Here is a 17,697-nt window from a genome sequence, read left to right on the forward strand (position 1 = left end):
AATATTACGTAATTCTTATGACAAATTAATTTGTCACAATGTTTTCAATAATCAACCAAATAAATTTTACTAATGTCCAAAAAATATAATTTCTCGTAATTTTAGGTATGAAAAAACTTTTCTCTTACCAAACTTCTACTTTGTGTTATTATAATTTTCTCCCTCATGATTGGAACAATCGTGAGAGGACTCTGATCCTTAATTAACATAAACACAATTATCATCAACAAATTGAGAGACTTTCATGAACTCTTATGACAAATTAAACAATGCCTTTCAAAATCCAACAAAATATTGAGCAATGGTTTTTTTAGGACATCATTTCAAAACAAAATTGAAGGATGATGTACTAGAAGTTACTCAATAAGTAGCCCAGAAACAAAAGTTTGAAGGATGCTGTTTAACAGCTTATATGAGTGAGATTTGTAAGATGACTTTGATCCAATTAAAATATAAAAAAAATAACATTCCTCAAAAAAGACAGTTAAATCTGAGGTAAGCGAGTTGGAAGATCAGCCGGGACGTCTGCACTTGCCTGTCATGTAAAAAAACAAGCCAATTCAGTAATCTTAAAAAGTGAAGCAACATAAGCATGATAGCATTCTCTTATGGTTTTAACTTTTAATATTCTCATCAACTAAAAAACACAAATCCTCATTAAAAACATGTTATTTTTTAACCATGTTAATCCTCTTGTATTGTCTTTGTCAGATCAATAAATGAATCCTCACTTAGAAGGAAAAGGCTTTGTCCTTGTTTTAGATAAAATATTTACTAGATAAAGAATTGGAAAACAAGGTTCAGTTTCAACAACATATATTACAATTAAAAAAAAAATCTTAATTCTTCTTGGAACAGAATTCGGATATGGCATACCTGAAGGTATCTTGTCAACATAGCAGTAGTACTGAAGTTAAAGCCTTGAACCGGTTCTCCTTTTGTGCGAGATGCATTAAGTTGCTTTCTCACTTGAGAGGCTAATGACTGAATTAGCATTATGCAACAATAACAACAAAGAAATTGAAATTCAGCAAACAAAGGTGAAAGCTAAAGTCAAATTTAAAAAATGCACGTATGAAATGAAAACCTCATCAGAAATTGACAATCATAACAGCATATTTCTGTACAAAGGAAAGGAGCAAGAACATAAAGGATTAAAGGGTCACCTATCAAATACATACCTTCCCAAGCTCCACTCCCCACTGGTCAAAAGAATTGATGCCCCAAATAAAACCTTCTACAGCAACTCTGTGTTCATAGATTGCCAACAACTGGGAAAGCAGATAGGAGCTGATATTAGTGCAAAAAAGTAAATTTGCACAGCCTCATTAAAGAAAATCATTAGTATATACTGCTCAAAACATGTAAAAATTCACATTTCATTGGAACATCAGTGTCTTCTATTGAGAGGTGAGATCCAAGGGAGGGAGAAGGATATTTAAACAGAACGAAGACACTGAAAAATTTAAATTCCTTCCAACACGACGAACTATTTCCTTTCAAATTATTAATCATAATAAGTGAAATGGTCTTCAAAGTTCAAACCTGTCCAATATTATAAGCATTCAATGATGGAAGCAGAAGGCTGAGAGAAGGTCGGTTGCCTGAGAATGTCTGCAGCATGCAGAATGCACTGTAAGGGGACTACTGATTCTATAATTATAAATCATTAAGTAGCATAGAAACAGAAGGGAAACTACCTTGTGTGGCACAAGATGTGGAGGAACATTCTCCTTTTGCAATTGTTCAGCGGTCTGTTAAAAAAATGATTGATTGTAAGTTATAATTAATAAATTATAAGCCTCAAAAGAAGTTAAAAGAATGCATGAAAAATATAGAAAACAGCTGCCAAAAACATCCCAACATAGGATATCTGCTGTTCACTCCTGTGTCCCACCGTCTATGAGAAGAATGCTTATAACATGAAAATTGTTCTTTCTAAACTGGATTTCGGCCCTTGGTCCACTGTGGCCAAAGAATCAAAAACCATGTAATTATCAACCTCAGCCCAAAGTAGTTACCATATCTTCTAGACAAGAAGGCAATAACAAGAGGATCACATCCCCAATCAACTATTTAGGATAAATCAAAGGGATCTCTATCTCCTAAATGGATTGCTTGGATCCTCAAGCAAATTATCTCCACTATAAATAAAAACTAAAACACTCGAGGAATTTTCTCCCACAAATTTTATCCTCCTACTGTCACCTATAACCTGGTTGCCAGAGTATCTTCTGCAAATACATCACACCAAACACCATCATTCTCTCTGCCTTGGATCAAGTGTGGGCTAAAGCCTGATTTTTGGACAAAACAATAATTATCTTAAAGATACTAACATCAAGAATCCTGTTTCTGTTAGTGCAACGACCATTTTAATTTAATTTCCAATTTTCCATTATTAAAAATAAGCATGCATTTTTTTTTATCAGCAAAAGTATGATTATATTATATATAATGTTAAGTACAGTACAAGAGGTACTATTGTATATACAATAGCACCATACTATGCAAAGCTATGGTGACCTAATACATGCAGTACAGCAAGAATTAGGCAACCATAGATTTGACTGTAAGCTAGGCACCCAACCATAAAATATTTATAAGCTAATCCCCCCCGGAGCACAGAACCCATCCCTGATTTTGCTAGACCAGTAGTGGAATGTGTTGGGTTACAAGTGTGAGGTGAAGTCCCACATCGGGTAGAAGTGGAGAGGTTGAGCGCTATATAAGTGAGGAGAAGACTCATAAACCTGAGCCTTAAGGTTTTGGGTTAAAGTGTGTTGTCAGGTTTCCTTATGTGGTAGCTTGTGGTCTACATGTGTACCCCTCGAATCTCCCCAACAATTGGTATCAGAGCCGGGAGGCTACCATGTGGAAGAGACTCACACTTGAGGAGGAGATGTGTTGGGTTACAAGTATGAAGTGAAGTCCCACATCGGGTAGAAGTGGAGAGGTTGAGCACCATATAAGCGAAGAGAAAACCCATAAACCTGAGCCTTAAGGTTTTGGGTTAGAGTGTGGTGTCAAGTTTCCTTATGTGGTGGCTCGTGGTCCACAGGTGTACCCCTTGAATCTCCCCAACAGAATAGGATGTCAAATCCTTTTTCCAGATTTTTAAGCCATGACCAGCAGAAGAATAGAGCATCCTCCATCAACTTGTGACCTTTGAAGCTGTCACTTGAGAAGAAAATCTTATTTCTATGGTGCCAAATACACCATGTCAGGGAGATCCACCAAATCTGCCACCACTGTAGCCTAATACCCTTCAAATTGCAGTATGGATGTTGGAGGAAATGATCCCTCGGAATTTTCGGGAATACACCCGCTATGTTTAACCAAGACATCAATTCCCACCATAGCGGCATGATTTTAATACAGCTGAAAATAAGTGAGATGCATCCTCGACATGATTACTGCAGAATGGACAACTAACGTCGCTGATTTCCACATTCCTACTTCTCAAGTTACTCTTTGTTGGTAGTCTGTCCCAAATTAATCTCCAAGCAAAAAATCAAGCTTTACTTGAAATTTTTAACTTTCATAGTGTAGTGAACACTGCGTCCTGATTCTTATCTGCTGAGTGCCTATCAAGCAGCCTGTAGGCACTCCCCACTGCATGTCCCCCACCCGAGTCTCCCTTCCACCTCCAGACATCTTGTCGCTGCATTTGTACAATAAGGCCTTCTATATCCTCCATAAATTTTGCAACCATGTCTATTTCACCCTCTAGAAAAAATCTCCTCCATTAGAGCTGTCATTCTCACCTTGTACCTGATGTCGTCCTCATCTGCTGGATATATTGATTTTGTTGTTGTGAAATATTGTACAATCTTGGGTACTTCTCCATCAACGAGATCCCATCATCCTTCCACCCGTCTTCCCAAAACATCACCTTTGATCCACACCCAATTTTCCATTTAGACCCGCTTTTAAACCAACTCCCCTCGGTCGAATTATAGATGAAACTCAAATCCCACCACCAGAGGGACTCTTTGTTAGTCCTTCTTGTCACATCCAAATTCCTCCACCCTCCATATTTTTGAGTCCAACACTTGTGCCCACAATTCTCCTTGACGGTGAAACAAATTCCAGCGCCATTTTCCAAGTAATCAAAAATTGAATTTCACCAAATCTCTGATGCCCAAGCCATCTTTCTCCTTTGCTAGACAGACTGATCCCCAATTCATCCATGCGATCTTCTGGTCCGAGTGCCCTCCCCACAAGAACCAACACTGCAGCCTCACTAACCTGCCACCACCTTTTTCAGAGCCCTGAAAAAAGAAAAGAAGTAATTGGGGATCAAGTTTAGGACTGACTTAATCAAAGTCACCCATCCCCTGAAAGAAAATTATTTTTGTTTCCATTTTGACAATTTTCTCTCACATCTCCTGACTATTGGATTTCAAATCTCACTACGCCTTGGGTTTGCTCCAATAGGGATACCCAAGTAAGGAAAAGGGTACTGACAACACTCTGCAATTTATAAAACTGGCAACTCTGTTCAGCCACTACTTAGACATCCCAATTGCTCCAAAGCTTCTTTTGACAAAATTTATCTTTAGTCCCGATACCAATTCAAAGCTCCTTAGAATCACCTTGATTACTCTTACATTTGCCATTGATGCTGACCCAAAGAAGACCGTATCATCTGCGAACTGTAATATACTGATTTCCACATTATTTCTGTCTACTTTAAAGCCATCAAATAGGTTCTTCTCCTGAGCTTCTCTCATCAAACCAACTAGGCCCTCTACTACAATATTGAACAGGAACGGGGCTAATGGGTCCCCTTGCCTGAGCACTCTTTGGGGAGTGAACTCCGTTGTTGGGCTCCCATTAACCAATATGGAAATAGAAGCTGATTTCAGACAACCTTCAATCCATGTAATCCATTTGAAACAAAATCCCGTCCGCCTCATCATATATAATAGAAAATCTCAACAGACTGAGTCATATGTCTTTTCATAATTAACTTTAAACACAAGGCATCTTTTATTACATCTTTTTGCTTCTTCGATGACTTCATTGGCTATTACCACGCTATGTAGCATGTGTCTACCCTCTATGAAAGCAGTTTGACATTCATCTATCATGGTTGGTAGCACCTTCTTCAGCCTTCTAGATAATAGTTTAGCCACAATTTTATACATGCAACATATTAATGAGATAGACCTGTATTCATTGAGGCTATGGGGATCAAGGACCTTGGGTATCAAAGCTAAGAATGATGCATTGCTCCCCTTCGGATAAACTTCATTGACATAGAATTCATCCAAAAATCGGAGCAAATCATATTTGATAACATCCCAGAATTCCTTGATAAACTTGAAATTTATTCCATCTGGTCCAGGGCTCTTGGCACTACCACATTCCCATACTGCATCCCTCACTTCTTTCTCATCGAAACGTGCCACCAGGAGGTCATTATCTTGCTGGCCAATGGACTGAAATCTGACCCCATCTATTCTAGGCCTCTCCCACTCAGACTCCTCAAATCTCCTCTTGAAAAACTGTCTAATTTCCTCTTTGACCTTGCTTGCCTCTTCTATCCAACACCCATCAGCAAGCACTCCTCTAACCATATTAAATCTACATTTCCAGTTTACAATCAAGTGGAAGAACCGAGAATTACAATCCCTTTCCTTGATCCAACTAGTCCTTACCTTTTGCCTCAGAATGGATTCATTTGAGTGTGTTGCTACCCATAGTTCCTCCTGCAGTTACTTCTGCAATTTAATTTCTTGTTCATTCAGTTGTCTGTCATCCCCTTCTTTTTCCAGCTTGTTCAACTCCATCTCTATTCTTCTTAATTTCTGCTATCGCCAAAGTAAGTCTTATTCCATTCTTTAAACCTCTGCTTAAGACCCTTGATCTTTTCTTTTAACATAAAACCTCCCCAACCATTTACAGAGTTCGCTGTTGGGGAGATTCGAGGGGTACACCTGTGGACCATGAGCCACCACATAAGGAGACCTGACACCACACTCTAACCCAAAACCTTAAGGCTCAAGTTTATGGGTCTCCTCACTTATATGGTGCTTAACCTTTCCACTTCTACCCAATGTGGGACTTCACCTCACACTTGTAACCCAACACATCTCCCCCTCAAGTGTGAGTCTCTTCTACATGGTAGTCTCCCCCTCGAGCGGAAGTCTTTATCATCCACGAGTATAGCCATTCTGACAATCTACGGGGTACGTTGTGCTGCTATCTTACTCATCTCCCATAGTCACGGACTACCTTCTTGAAGGATTTATCCTTAAACCAACAATCTAGAACCTGAAACGGCTTCGGGCCCTAATCAGCAAATGTGGATCTCAACAGAATTGGGCAATGGTCTGAGAAATTGCGATCCATGATAAACCGAGTGCTACCTTGCCATTTGGTAAGCCATTCTGCAAATATAAGAATTTTGTCCAGTCTACTCTTGGCTGTCCCATTTGGTCTATACCAGGTGAATTTTCGCCCCACACAAGACACATCCTCAACCTCTAGTTCTGCAATCCATTCAATAAATTCCCTCATAATATTCTCATCTTGCACCCTCTGACATACACCTACTCTTTCAAATGCTCTTCTAATATTATTAAAATATCCTAATATACACCATAGGCCTCCCAAATTTGCACTCCTTATATGTCTAACTTGCTCCCACAAATTTCTTTTCAAAGCTACATCACATGGCGAGTATATGTTCACTATTGACACTTTTCCGCCATCAGCAACCCAAAAATAAGCATGAATTTGATCATGTTCATTGTTTTATGATTCATTTTCTTTTCTTTTCTACTTTATATCTTGAGAAGGGACAAGAAATCAGGCTACTTAATCCCTATATAGGATAGAATAATACCTTACCATATGGAAGGGCTCCATTCGGTTAGTTTATTAAACATGAATTAGATAAGAGAAACTGCACATGTACCTTCCCATAGGCAAGGGCATCTGGTTGTGCAAAAAAGTTTGACATTAGCTCATCATGGTTGCTCACAACCTCACCTGCACAGAAAGTGCATGAATTATAAACTGGATGTGTCAAACACAAATAACCAGAGTGTAAACTTCAAACCAGCCATATTTACCACTCAAATAAACAGGTTGCTGACTTTTCACAACTCCAATAAAATCACAAGGAATAACGCGTCCCTACAAATTAGAAGATGGAGATAGATGTGTTATTTCACAACAAAATTCATTCATACTAAAGAGATAAATGTAGCATCTATGCTGAATTAATGAGCAGATTGGAAGGCACATATCAGAGAATGATTGTTATCAGGCTACATGGTACTTGAGCAAATCAAAGAAATAAGCTTAAAGATTGAAATCCACTTTTGGTATTGTTGGAAAGCCACCTTAATTGTGGTCACCCCTAGCCTGCCTTAGTTGCAACCTCTTTGGAGGTTGCCTTAATTGTAGTCTCAAGGGTGGTGGTTTAGTCCCTCATCGACTATACATATGGCTTAATAGAACTTCTAAAGTTTGGGCAATTCTCATCTTACAAACTGATTTTGTGGGGTAGAATTAGGCACTTGGGCTCTTAACCTCAAATTCTAAGAGGTAAGATTGACCCCTCTACCAAATCCTAAATAACAAAAAAGATTGTAGAAATTCTTCAATGTTATTCAATAATATATAAAAAAAATTGCCACCCATTTAGGCTATTTCTGCATGGACTTATGTCCTCATCAACCATAATTATTAGATTTTGACTAAGCATTAGCATGCAAACTGCACAAACTAGAATTCAAATATGAATTACAACACAAATATCACTATCTGTATCTCACCTGGTGTATAAGTTGATAAAAACTGTGCTGCCCATTTGTTCCTGGTTCACCGAAATCAATTTCACCAGCCTCAAATGGTAGTGGAACACCATCAATTGAAACACCCTTGCCATTACTTTCCATGCTAACCTAATTTGAACATACACTAAACTATAAGAACAAAGAGAGAGGAAAAAAACATTAAACAATGTATGAGCATTTAATCGCAAGGCAATAATAAACATACCTGTTGAATGTGTGGGGCAAATTTCTCCAGGGCTTGAGAATAGGGTAAGATAGCCTAGTGTGAACCAGAAGTTTCAGTTATTGAAAATGATAGGTTAATAGTAAAGAAACATAAGTTTTTGAATAGAACAAAACATGAGGTACTCACCCGGGCAGGATATCCAAGAAATGAGACATTCCATACACTCAACATTCCCAAAAGCACCTGGCCAATTGACACAATGTTATTAAACATCTCACCTTGCACTTGCTAAAGAAGCATCTCTAATACCAGATAGATGCATAATCCTTGAGAGAAGGAAGGTGAGAGTAGTTTTCAAATCATGAAAGCCAATTCAAATTTTGGGTGCAAAGAATTGTTCATGAGACAAGGTCAAGGAAGCCTTAAGTAGAGAGAGAGAGGGAGGGAGGGAGAGGGAAAGTAGGTCTAAGGGAGACCATGAGAAAGAGAAAATAGAAATTTAATAAATAGGAAGAGCATTATTAAGAAAGATAAGTCAAACAAATATTCTTTCTTCCAATTGATGTTGGACTCCTCTGTAAGACATTATTACAGTTACAATAAAAAACAATCTTGGACTTCCACCTAATAGCTTAATCTTTTAGGTGTGAGGGTGAGTTAGTTCATGATAATTACTTTCAGGCCACTAGGTTAAAACAAATATTGGCTTAAAATTTAGTCCAACATATGCAGGAAATCCACCGGTACAAAGGAAACACCAAAGGACACAGGTTAGTACAGGGATTCTTACAGGTAGATTTCTTTCAAATGGTTCTGAATACATATGTTGATCAATGCTGGAAGCTCCCTTTAAAAACCTTCACAAAAGAAACATGACATCATATACAAACCAAACATATGCACAAGAAAGGATACCCATTCTATCAAATAGAATCCAAAAAAGATAAAAAAATAAAATAAAATGAATAGATGGATGATTCTTTACAGTCGTCTAATTAAAGCTACTAACCAAGAGAACACCATATTTTCCTTTCTCTAATTGCATAAAGAAAATATAGGAGCACTGGAGGCATTATACATGAATTAGCTGTTGTTACAATTTGGGTTTTTTTCGACAAGATTTGATTGCATTTTAGAAATACTGTGAAGATTAAAACACTATCTGAATACAGATTCAGGGACATATATATCCTTTATCCTTTTCTTATGATAAATCAAGAAATCAGGAAGAGCATATGCATAAGAGCATATGATAAATCAAGAAATCAGGGACATATATATTTTCCTTTCTCTAATTCCCTTTTTTCTATTTTTTACTCAAAAACTGAAGTGATATAGGCAATACAACCTTGCTAGAGTGCATTAAACAATAAGTGGAAACAATATACTTAAAATAAATTAGGCTGAAGCTAAGACCATTATCAATTAAAAGAAATTCCTGCTATAGAATCACGGCAATAATAAATCACATACTTCTCAATTACTGAGAAACCATATTGTAGGGATAAAGGCAATACTCCAACAGCACTGCAGACTGTAAGCAACATAACAAATAATAGCCAAAATCAAACGTCTTCAATAATTCAAATGACTACTCTTATTCAAAAAAAGGGCAGCTTAGTGCATAAGGCTCCTACCAAGTGGGATCTAGAAAGGATATATGTATGCAAGGAAAAAAAATTACCACTATATCGGCCACCAACCCAGTCCCAAAATGCAAAAACATTATTGGGATCAATGCCAAACTCTTCCACAAGCTGCATCAGAAATTAAGACAACAGTAAAAGATAACTATAGACTCAGCCTTGAATAATTTATATATGCCTATGCACAGAAATCATACAAAGAATTTTTAACAAAGCTCAATGAACTAAGCAAAAGAAGAAAGAACAAATGGCCATACTGTGAGATTGGTACTGACTGCCACCATATGTTTTGCAACTGCTAAGGGCCTGAAGGTAAAATGGAATGATCAGCCAGTCTTCAAATTCCATTTAACATTTCCGTTTTTACATAACTATGAATATATTTTGAAGAAATCAGGGGATGGGGGCATAATGTTCATAATACTAAAGTCTAAAAGGTATAGGCCCCAGATTCTATTGAGCAGGCCCCTACATAAAATGAAAGAATCAGAATCATCATTATACTATTATTCTTGAAAAAAATAGTTTTTATCTTCACTTACCCTAGAGCATTAGAAATCCATTCCCTGAGTGTTCGGGCATTCAACATGGTTTCGGCGGTCGTAAAAGTCTTTGAAACAATCACCACTACAAAAATAAAAAGAATTCCAACAGTAAAGCACACAAGATGGAATCCCAGTCTCTTAAGTCAAATATCAAGTAAAAAAGGAAAGTCAAAATACTTGTGTACCTAGGGTTGTTTCAGGATTTAATCCTGTGATGTTTCTAGCAACATCAATTGGATCAACATTTGCAAGACTGCACATACAAGCATATAAAGGAAGAGGTTGATTTTGTGATAAGTTGAATATACTGAAGAGGTTGATCATGTCACCATTATATGAGATAAAATAAAATAAAAAAAAGAGGGGAGTGGGGGAGATCAAGAGTAGCTTGTATAGACAGATTCATGTAGTTTACTTAGAATTAGATGGCAACAAACCAGACTTCAAAAACCAAAGCGATATTGGATACTTACAAGCGTAGCTGACGCCCTCTTGCAGATTCAATTGCTTCAGGATCTGTAAGATGTTATAAAAACATATTCAGCACTTCTACTTGCTAGAAGATGACATTCATGCTTCTTGTGTTCATATACATTTGTACTAAAAAAAGTCTACAAATATAAGGAGAAGAAAAGCGGATAATGTGAATGTCACCAAGAAACTAGAAAACATCAGTAACCTGTTTGAAGAGCTGTGTGCACAAATAATGGACCTAAGAAACTGCCACCAATACCAACGGCAACAACATCCTTCAATTCCTTTCCTGTAGCTCCAACCTACAAAAATATAATTTATACTCTCAACTCAAGTTCAACAATGTCCATATACAAAGACAGGATAGTATATTACCCAAGATCCACTGCGGACCCGCTCAGAGAACTCCTGGATCTTGTCCAGAACATTCCAAACATCTGGGACAACATTGTTTCCATCACTCTGTATAACAGCATCTCTTGGAGCACGAAGAGCTACATGAAGTACTGATCTATTTTCAGTGCTGTTTATCTGAAAGTCCAAGAAAAATTACAAAATAAAATGAGATAATTCAGAAAATGAAGCAATTGATTCCACAATATATTCCATATCTACCCTTATGTACTACAAGGTTTCCCAAAGTAGAGGCAGGAATTTCAGAAACCATTTAATAAAACTATAGTAGAGAGTTAACACCTTTATTACAAATGGAGCAAAAATTTTAAAATGCAGGTGAGTATGCCATGAGCATATGTACAACTCATTGGATCAGTATACAGGCACTTACATACTCCCCATTGTACATCTGGTTTATCTTTTGCTTGAGGGATGCAACCTACATCACATCCAGACATATAATTATCAGATGATTGCATTTCAGTTTGATAATGAACCCTTTTTTTCCCTGGAGGACATGCCTGAGGGCCACCAAGTTGTCCAAATACCTAGAAGGAGTGAACTGACCTCTGCCAATTTGAAGAGTTTTTCCCTTGTTTCAAGAGTGGCTTGCTGCCTTGAGTAGTCCAATAGAATTCCATCAAATTCACTTCAAAGAATGCAAAAGTCAGAAGGTTATACATCAACACATTTCAATCACATTAGTATTGGCCCAACTTTTTTAGCATAAAGTATTTTCAAATCCTAAAATGGCAATCTCCTGATTTTATTGTTACAGCTATAAAAGAATATAACATATTGTAAGATTATAGAGCTTCATATAGCAAGTGTCATACACCACCATTGACTGGGATCTCTCATCATCGCTCAATAAATCACGTAAATGAGTCTTTTCTACATCCTCAGCATGAGCCTGCACGAAGGAGATGCAATTAATAGAATGTTTCACTATTTCTGCATTATAAATATATAAGAAGTAATTGTTTGTCACCTTTAACTCCTTCCATTGCTGAGTGTCACAGATGAGAGTAGACGAAGCCATTTGGAATTATGATTGATAGATTTTCCTGCACCAAGAAGTTTCCCCAATAAATTATGTTATTAATCCAATTTTCTTTGAACAATTTCTTATCACAATCCTACAAGTTTACTTTTCTTCATCCAATAAAGCATGAAGAAAACCTTGCAGATAAAGAAAAACAACAATAAAATATATGTGGAAACCTCTACTTTAAAGAACTTCAGAGCATATAATAGCCACGTAGTTTTAACATGTCATAAGTGAATCAGAGTCTCTAAAATTATACATATGTATACACTATATAGTATGCAATAATAACAAGTATGAAATTGAAAACTCAATATAGGCTTCCATCTGTTGAAAGAAAATGAATGCCTGAGACAGACTGCCTAAAAATATTAAAATAAAATAAACTGTCAAAGTTATAATTTTAAGCTGGAAGGCATGTATAAGTACATGAGACAAAACCAACTTTACGTAAGATTCTTATTCCAAGAATGATAATTCTATTGTCTTCCATCTGTGTAAGGAAAATAAATTCCAAGGATAGAATCCCATAAAAATTAAGAGGGAAAAAAAAAGAATTTTAAGCTTAGCTGATAGGATAAGTATAATAACATTACTAAATAAAACAAAAGCAACTGTACAAAACAAAAGATCCTTATTCCAAGCAATTCTATTTGGCAGGAATCTATATACTTTTATAGCATAAATATTGATTCATGAGAAATAAATAATTTTCTAACAGAAAGCCATCGTGATTCTCTTCTGGTACACAAAATTATCATGATTTAATTCATTAAATAATAGCCTCCTATTATGAGGCCAGGCTGTAGCATTCGTGCAATTTCCGGCATGATGAAAGAACTAACCTATGGTAAAGGAGCCAAAGATTATTCAAAGGCTAAGCTCATTTAACACAGAACCAAGCTTCTTTAGGCCAACAATTAACAAGCAACATGACAAAGCAGTTTTTAGCTACTAATTCAGCAAATTAACTTCTATTGAAAGCGAAAGAACAAGCGCAGTCAGCAACCAAATTTTGAATCAGGTCCATTTAAGCATTTAGTCAAGCACTAGCCACGCAACCAACACCTGGCTTTCTGAATAAATACCTAATAAGAGGGACCTTATATATGCAGTAGAGTCCTTATATATAATGCACAATGAAGTACTGCATGAATGGACATATAAGAATACTAATCTACTGAATCACTCATGTTTTAATCTTCTACGTCCTAAGTTATTACAGGGAAAACTATGAACATAAATTTCTAAAAGAAATTTCCACCACTAAACAGAACATAACACAAGCCCAAATGAAGTTTTATAACCTAATCCAACCCAATTGAATCAAAATATGCATTGATAAGAATCACACACACACACACACACAACAGATGCCAAATACCAAATGAATAACTGAAAAAACCAAGAACAAAACAACAAATGCATACCCTCAAAAGTCAAATCACAAATAAGTAATAAAAAAACATCAAATTAACAGAACACCCATGAAAACTAAAAAAACAACACTGAAGAACATGCAGATGCAGGGGACTCTGTTTCAAAAAAAAGTTCAATGCTGCAAATGATAGCCAGAGCATTCAGAGACGTGACATTATTGTATTGGCAATAAGCGTGAAAACAGAGAAATGGGTTTGGTTCCAAACCTGAAAAAGGAAGCTGCTTTGGCAAGAAATGAAAATGGGGTGTCTTAGAATGTGGTTTTTGGAAGGTAAAAAGATGGTGGCGATCACAAAAAAGCAAAGGTGGGTTGGAAGTTGAGAATAGTTCTTTTTTTTTTTTCTTAAGCAATATTGTGTGAGAAATATTCAAGTTCTGTGGACGGAATTGCATTTTTTCAAGCTCACGGGAATGGACCTTAAAACTCGTGATGGCACACAGATACAACCATAATACAGAGTGACGGCTAGTATCAAGTTTGTGTGTCTCACATTGCTGTAATCAATTTAAAGATTTTTTTTACTTATTTAACTCATCTTATTTCAAGTAATATTGTATTTGATTTTATTGGTGGGTAAAATTTTCTTAGATTATCCATCCGGAGTGAGATTAATCTTAATTGAGTGAATTGTGAGACACCAATGGTATATGATCCGATAAAAAAAGATAACACTATTAAGAGAGACGAAAAAATTTTCAAGTTAACTGTAATGCAGATCATTGCCTCCCATCTTTTTTACAATAATAAGTGATCATGTATTTTATGAGAAATTATTAAGTGATTTAAGATCACTATCTCATTCATGATCATTACCTAATAATTTCTCATATTTCACATTATATAACTTGTTTTTTATAAGCAAGACCAAAAGACAGAGTATTTTTAAAACTTTTAAATTTATATTTTTAATTAAAATATAAATTTAAAAGTTTTAATAAAATATGAGATTAATTTTGATAAAAATTTAGAGGGATTTTGATATATTAATATATAAAAAATAATAGTATTAACTAAATATAAATATGAATTTATTTAAAATAATTATTGTTAAATATGGTCATTTATGATTAACTAATAATGTAAAAAAATATTTATACTATAATTTTTATTTCTAATTAAATTCTTAAAATCTCATCAAAATCATGATCTTCAAGTATGCATAGAAATGAAGTCTCTCCGAGATTTAAAGCACGCCTGAGGATCGGTTGCAAAATTTATGGGTCAGCTTGTTTAAAATTATAAAAAAAAAAGATTTAAAAAACAATTTTTTAGTAAGCAGATAAGAATTTCTTTCTTAAATTAAGGGAAAAAATCATTTTTTAAGTATAAATAGTTTAGACAATCATACTAAAAAAACTAAAAAGTTATTTATTTTATTAAAACAAACTATTTTTTCAATAAATAAGTTTAAACAAATTGATTCAGTGTTTGAAACAAAAATAATTTTGTCAATGGATCATGATTCTTACTTTATATTTATTTTATTTTTATCCATTGAATTTGAATTGAAATATGTGCTCCAACATTTTCAACTACAAACCAAATATGTAGTTACCATTTGCCATCAATAAATTTTCAATTTCTGGCGGGCACAATCTTCAATCTACTATGATCAATCAATAGATTTGTACAAAGAGTAATAAAAATATACATTAAAATTCAATAAAATGCGTATGCAACATATAAAAACAAATATATATATATATATATATATATATATATATATATATGGATAATTATAGTTCTTTCTTTTTTTAATACAAAATATCATCAACTACTAATCATCCTCACATTTTTTTACTAACATATAAAAGTTTAAATAAATTAGGTCTAAGAATTGATTAGGTCTTAAAATTTAAAGAGCGCTTACAAATTACACACCAATAAGATCTTTACATTTATGGTGAAAATCAAACTCATGTTCTTTTAAGATATGAGTTACGTTTAATTAATCTCACATATTAGGCTTGAACATAAAGTTTGACAAAAAGTTTTCATATAAACAATTCAAATACTATTTTTTAAAATCACCATAAATAGAGCTTTTGGCTTCATGGTAGAACTTCTAGGTAACCAATATGTTTTGATCTTTTGATTAATTATGTGATTAATTCTCAGTGAGATTTAGTCACGTATTGGCTCTCTCCAAGGATGAATATTGTGATAATTAAATTCAAGTTTTTCCCTTTAAACTCTACATTATCAGTTGAGTTACACTTATTAACTATTGAAATAATACCATTTTAGATGTTTCAATTATTTCATCGTTAAATTATTAATCACCACTAGACAACCATGTAACATTACATTCCTTAAATGTGTTATAGGTGTAATCAACCATTAATTGTTGTCAAGCTTTCAAAGATTGAGCATCCCTTACAAAATACATTTCACCAATACAAGTGCAAAGTTCATCTTCCGAATGAAATATAGATTAAAGTGTAAGAATTAATATGATCTATATTAGGATTTAGAACACCCAAATAATAGCGCAATATTAGGATTTAGAACATCAATTAAATGAAGGACAAACATAGAAAATTCTAACAATAGGTACTAGTCTACTAGAGCCAAAAATAAAATAAAATTTGCAAATATATCACTTAGTAACTCTGTACAATTTCCTTAACATCCTCTTCCAATTCATATGCGTTTGACCGTTGACTATACAAACCTTACCAATTCTTCTCTGAAGTGCTTTTTAGTTCCGATGTTCTAACCCACCACTCGTCGACTAAATCAACTTTGTAGACATGCACGAAGTACCATGCCCGAAATAGACTTTATAACTATAATTTACGTCAATCATCCCTAATATTCTTTTGAGTTAAACAACAAATACGAAAAATCTCACATAGCTCAACAATAAAGACCAGAAAAATAATACTCCCAAAATGGTTGGAGAGTAAATGACCATTCATATAATAATGCAGTGGAAGTGAAAATTGAATAGCAAGAGGAAAAGCCACATATTTATTTACGTTATCTGATAAATTGTCTTGTTATTACAAGACAAAAATTTACCAATAAATCCTGACGAAAGAAGTTTGTCTAAGGCATAAAACATCGTCAGTGAGTAAAAAGCAAACCACATTTTCACAAAAATGCAAATCACTCGATGGAGAGTACTCTGTTCAATAATTCCCTTTTTAATTGTTATATATTTGTTATCCTTAATTCTCAAATCTTAATCACTTCGATGTTTTCTTTACTTAAGAATTACTCCATAGACTGGCCATATCCTCCAAAATATGTATAAGTTATAGCTTTTTGGTAATAAAACACTGGCCGATTATTGTTAAAGCAGATAAAGTAGCTAGCTATCAGCATAATTAATTGAAAATTCGAACTTAAAATTCTATTCTAGCTAACAGTATTACAAACCACAACATCTTAAAATTTCAAAAGGAGAAATTCGAACTTATCTTCTTTTCAAAATTAATTGAAACAATATAATTAATTAATTATATATATATATATATATATATATATATAATATGTATCATATGAAAATGAGAATGATCATTTGTGAGAATAAAAATGATTAATTTTAACCATTAGATTAAAATAAAAAAGGTTAAGATTTAAATATTTTAAATTCAAAGTAAAATTTTATTTAACGGTAAAATCTTTAAAGGATTTACTAAACAAAAAATGAAATATCTTCAAGATTTAATTTATGTTATCTTAAAATACATCGGTAATTAGCATAAGTATGATTATCACCGCAACTATCATAGTCATCAGTGCAACATCCCTTATCTATCACTACCACCAATAATGTTGTCACGATTACTTCTACCACCACAACCGTGATCGTCACTGGTGGTGTGACAACAATAACCACAAAGATCATGTTAATGATGATTGTTATGGTGGTGATCTTGATATAAATAATTTTTTTTCATAAAAGACATAAATTAAATCTTTAAGATATTTGATTTCATGTTTGATAAATCTTTTAGAGGTTTTACGATTAAATAAAATTTTAATTTTAATTTAAGATGTTTTAATCATGATATTTTATTTTAATCTAACAGTTTTATCGAGACATAATAGAAGAGCTATCAACAATGACATAATGCAAACACCTTTCTGTTTCACCAATGAATATAACTTTTAAAGGTTCTGATTTTCATACAGAACAAGTTATTTGTTATAATGAGC

The 17,697-nt window shown here is 34.2% G+C and overlaps 1 protein-coding gene across 1 annotated transcript; it reads right to left on the reverse strand.

The window, feature by feature from the left end:
* Positions 1–247: 247 nt before the first annotated feature.
* On the reverse strand, positions 248–13,994 carry LOC100798134 (glucose-6-phosphate isomerase, cytosolic). The gene is made up of 24 exons (XM_003554145.5): positions 13,736–13,994; positions 12,033–12,108; positions 11,878–11,954; positions 11,609–11,690; positions 11,433–11,480; positions 11,021–11,176; positions 10,851–10,947; positions 10,645–10,687; positions 10,357–10,424; positions 10,169–10,253; positions 9,884–9,932; positions 9,665–9,737; positions 9,454–9,514; positions 8,771–8,837; positions 8,167–8,223; positions 8,020–8,073; positions 7,794–7,922; positions 7,086–7,149; positions 6,929–7,002; positions 1,701–1,754; positions 1,546–1,614; positions 1,182–1,271; positions 877–984; positions 248–535 (listed from the first exon to the last, which is right to left on the reverse strand). The coding sequence occupies exons 2-24, from the start codon at positions 12,081–12,083 to the stop codon at positions 485–487; spliced, it is 1,707 nt and encodes a 568-aa protein (XP_003554193.1). The 5' UTR covers positions 12,084–12,108; positions 13,736–13,994; the 3' UTR covers positions 248–484.
* Between the last annotated feature and the right edge of the window lie 3,703 nt (positions 13,995–17,697).

Source organism: Glycine max, chromosome 19, assembly GCF_000004515.6.
Source record: "Glycine max cultivar Williams 82 chromosome 19, Glycine_max_v4.0, whole genome shotgun sequence".
NCBI classification, from domain to species: Eukaryota; Viridiplantae; Streptophyta; class Magnoliopsida; order Fabales; family Fabaceae; genus Glycine; species Glycine max.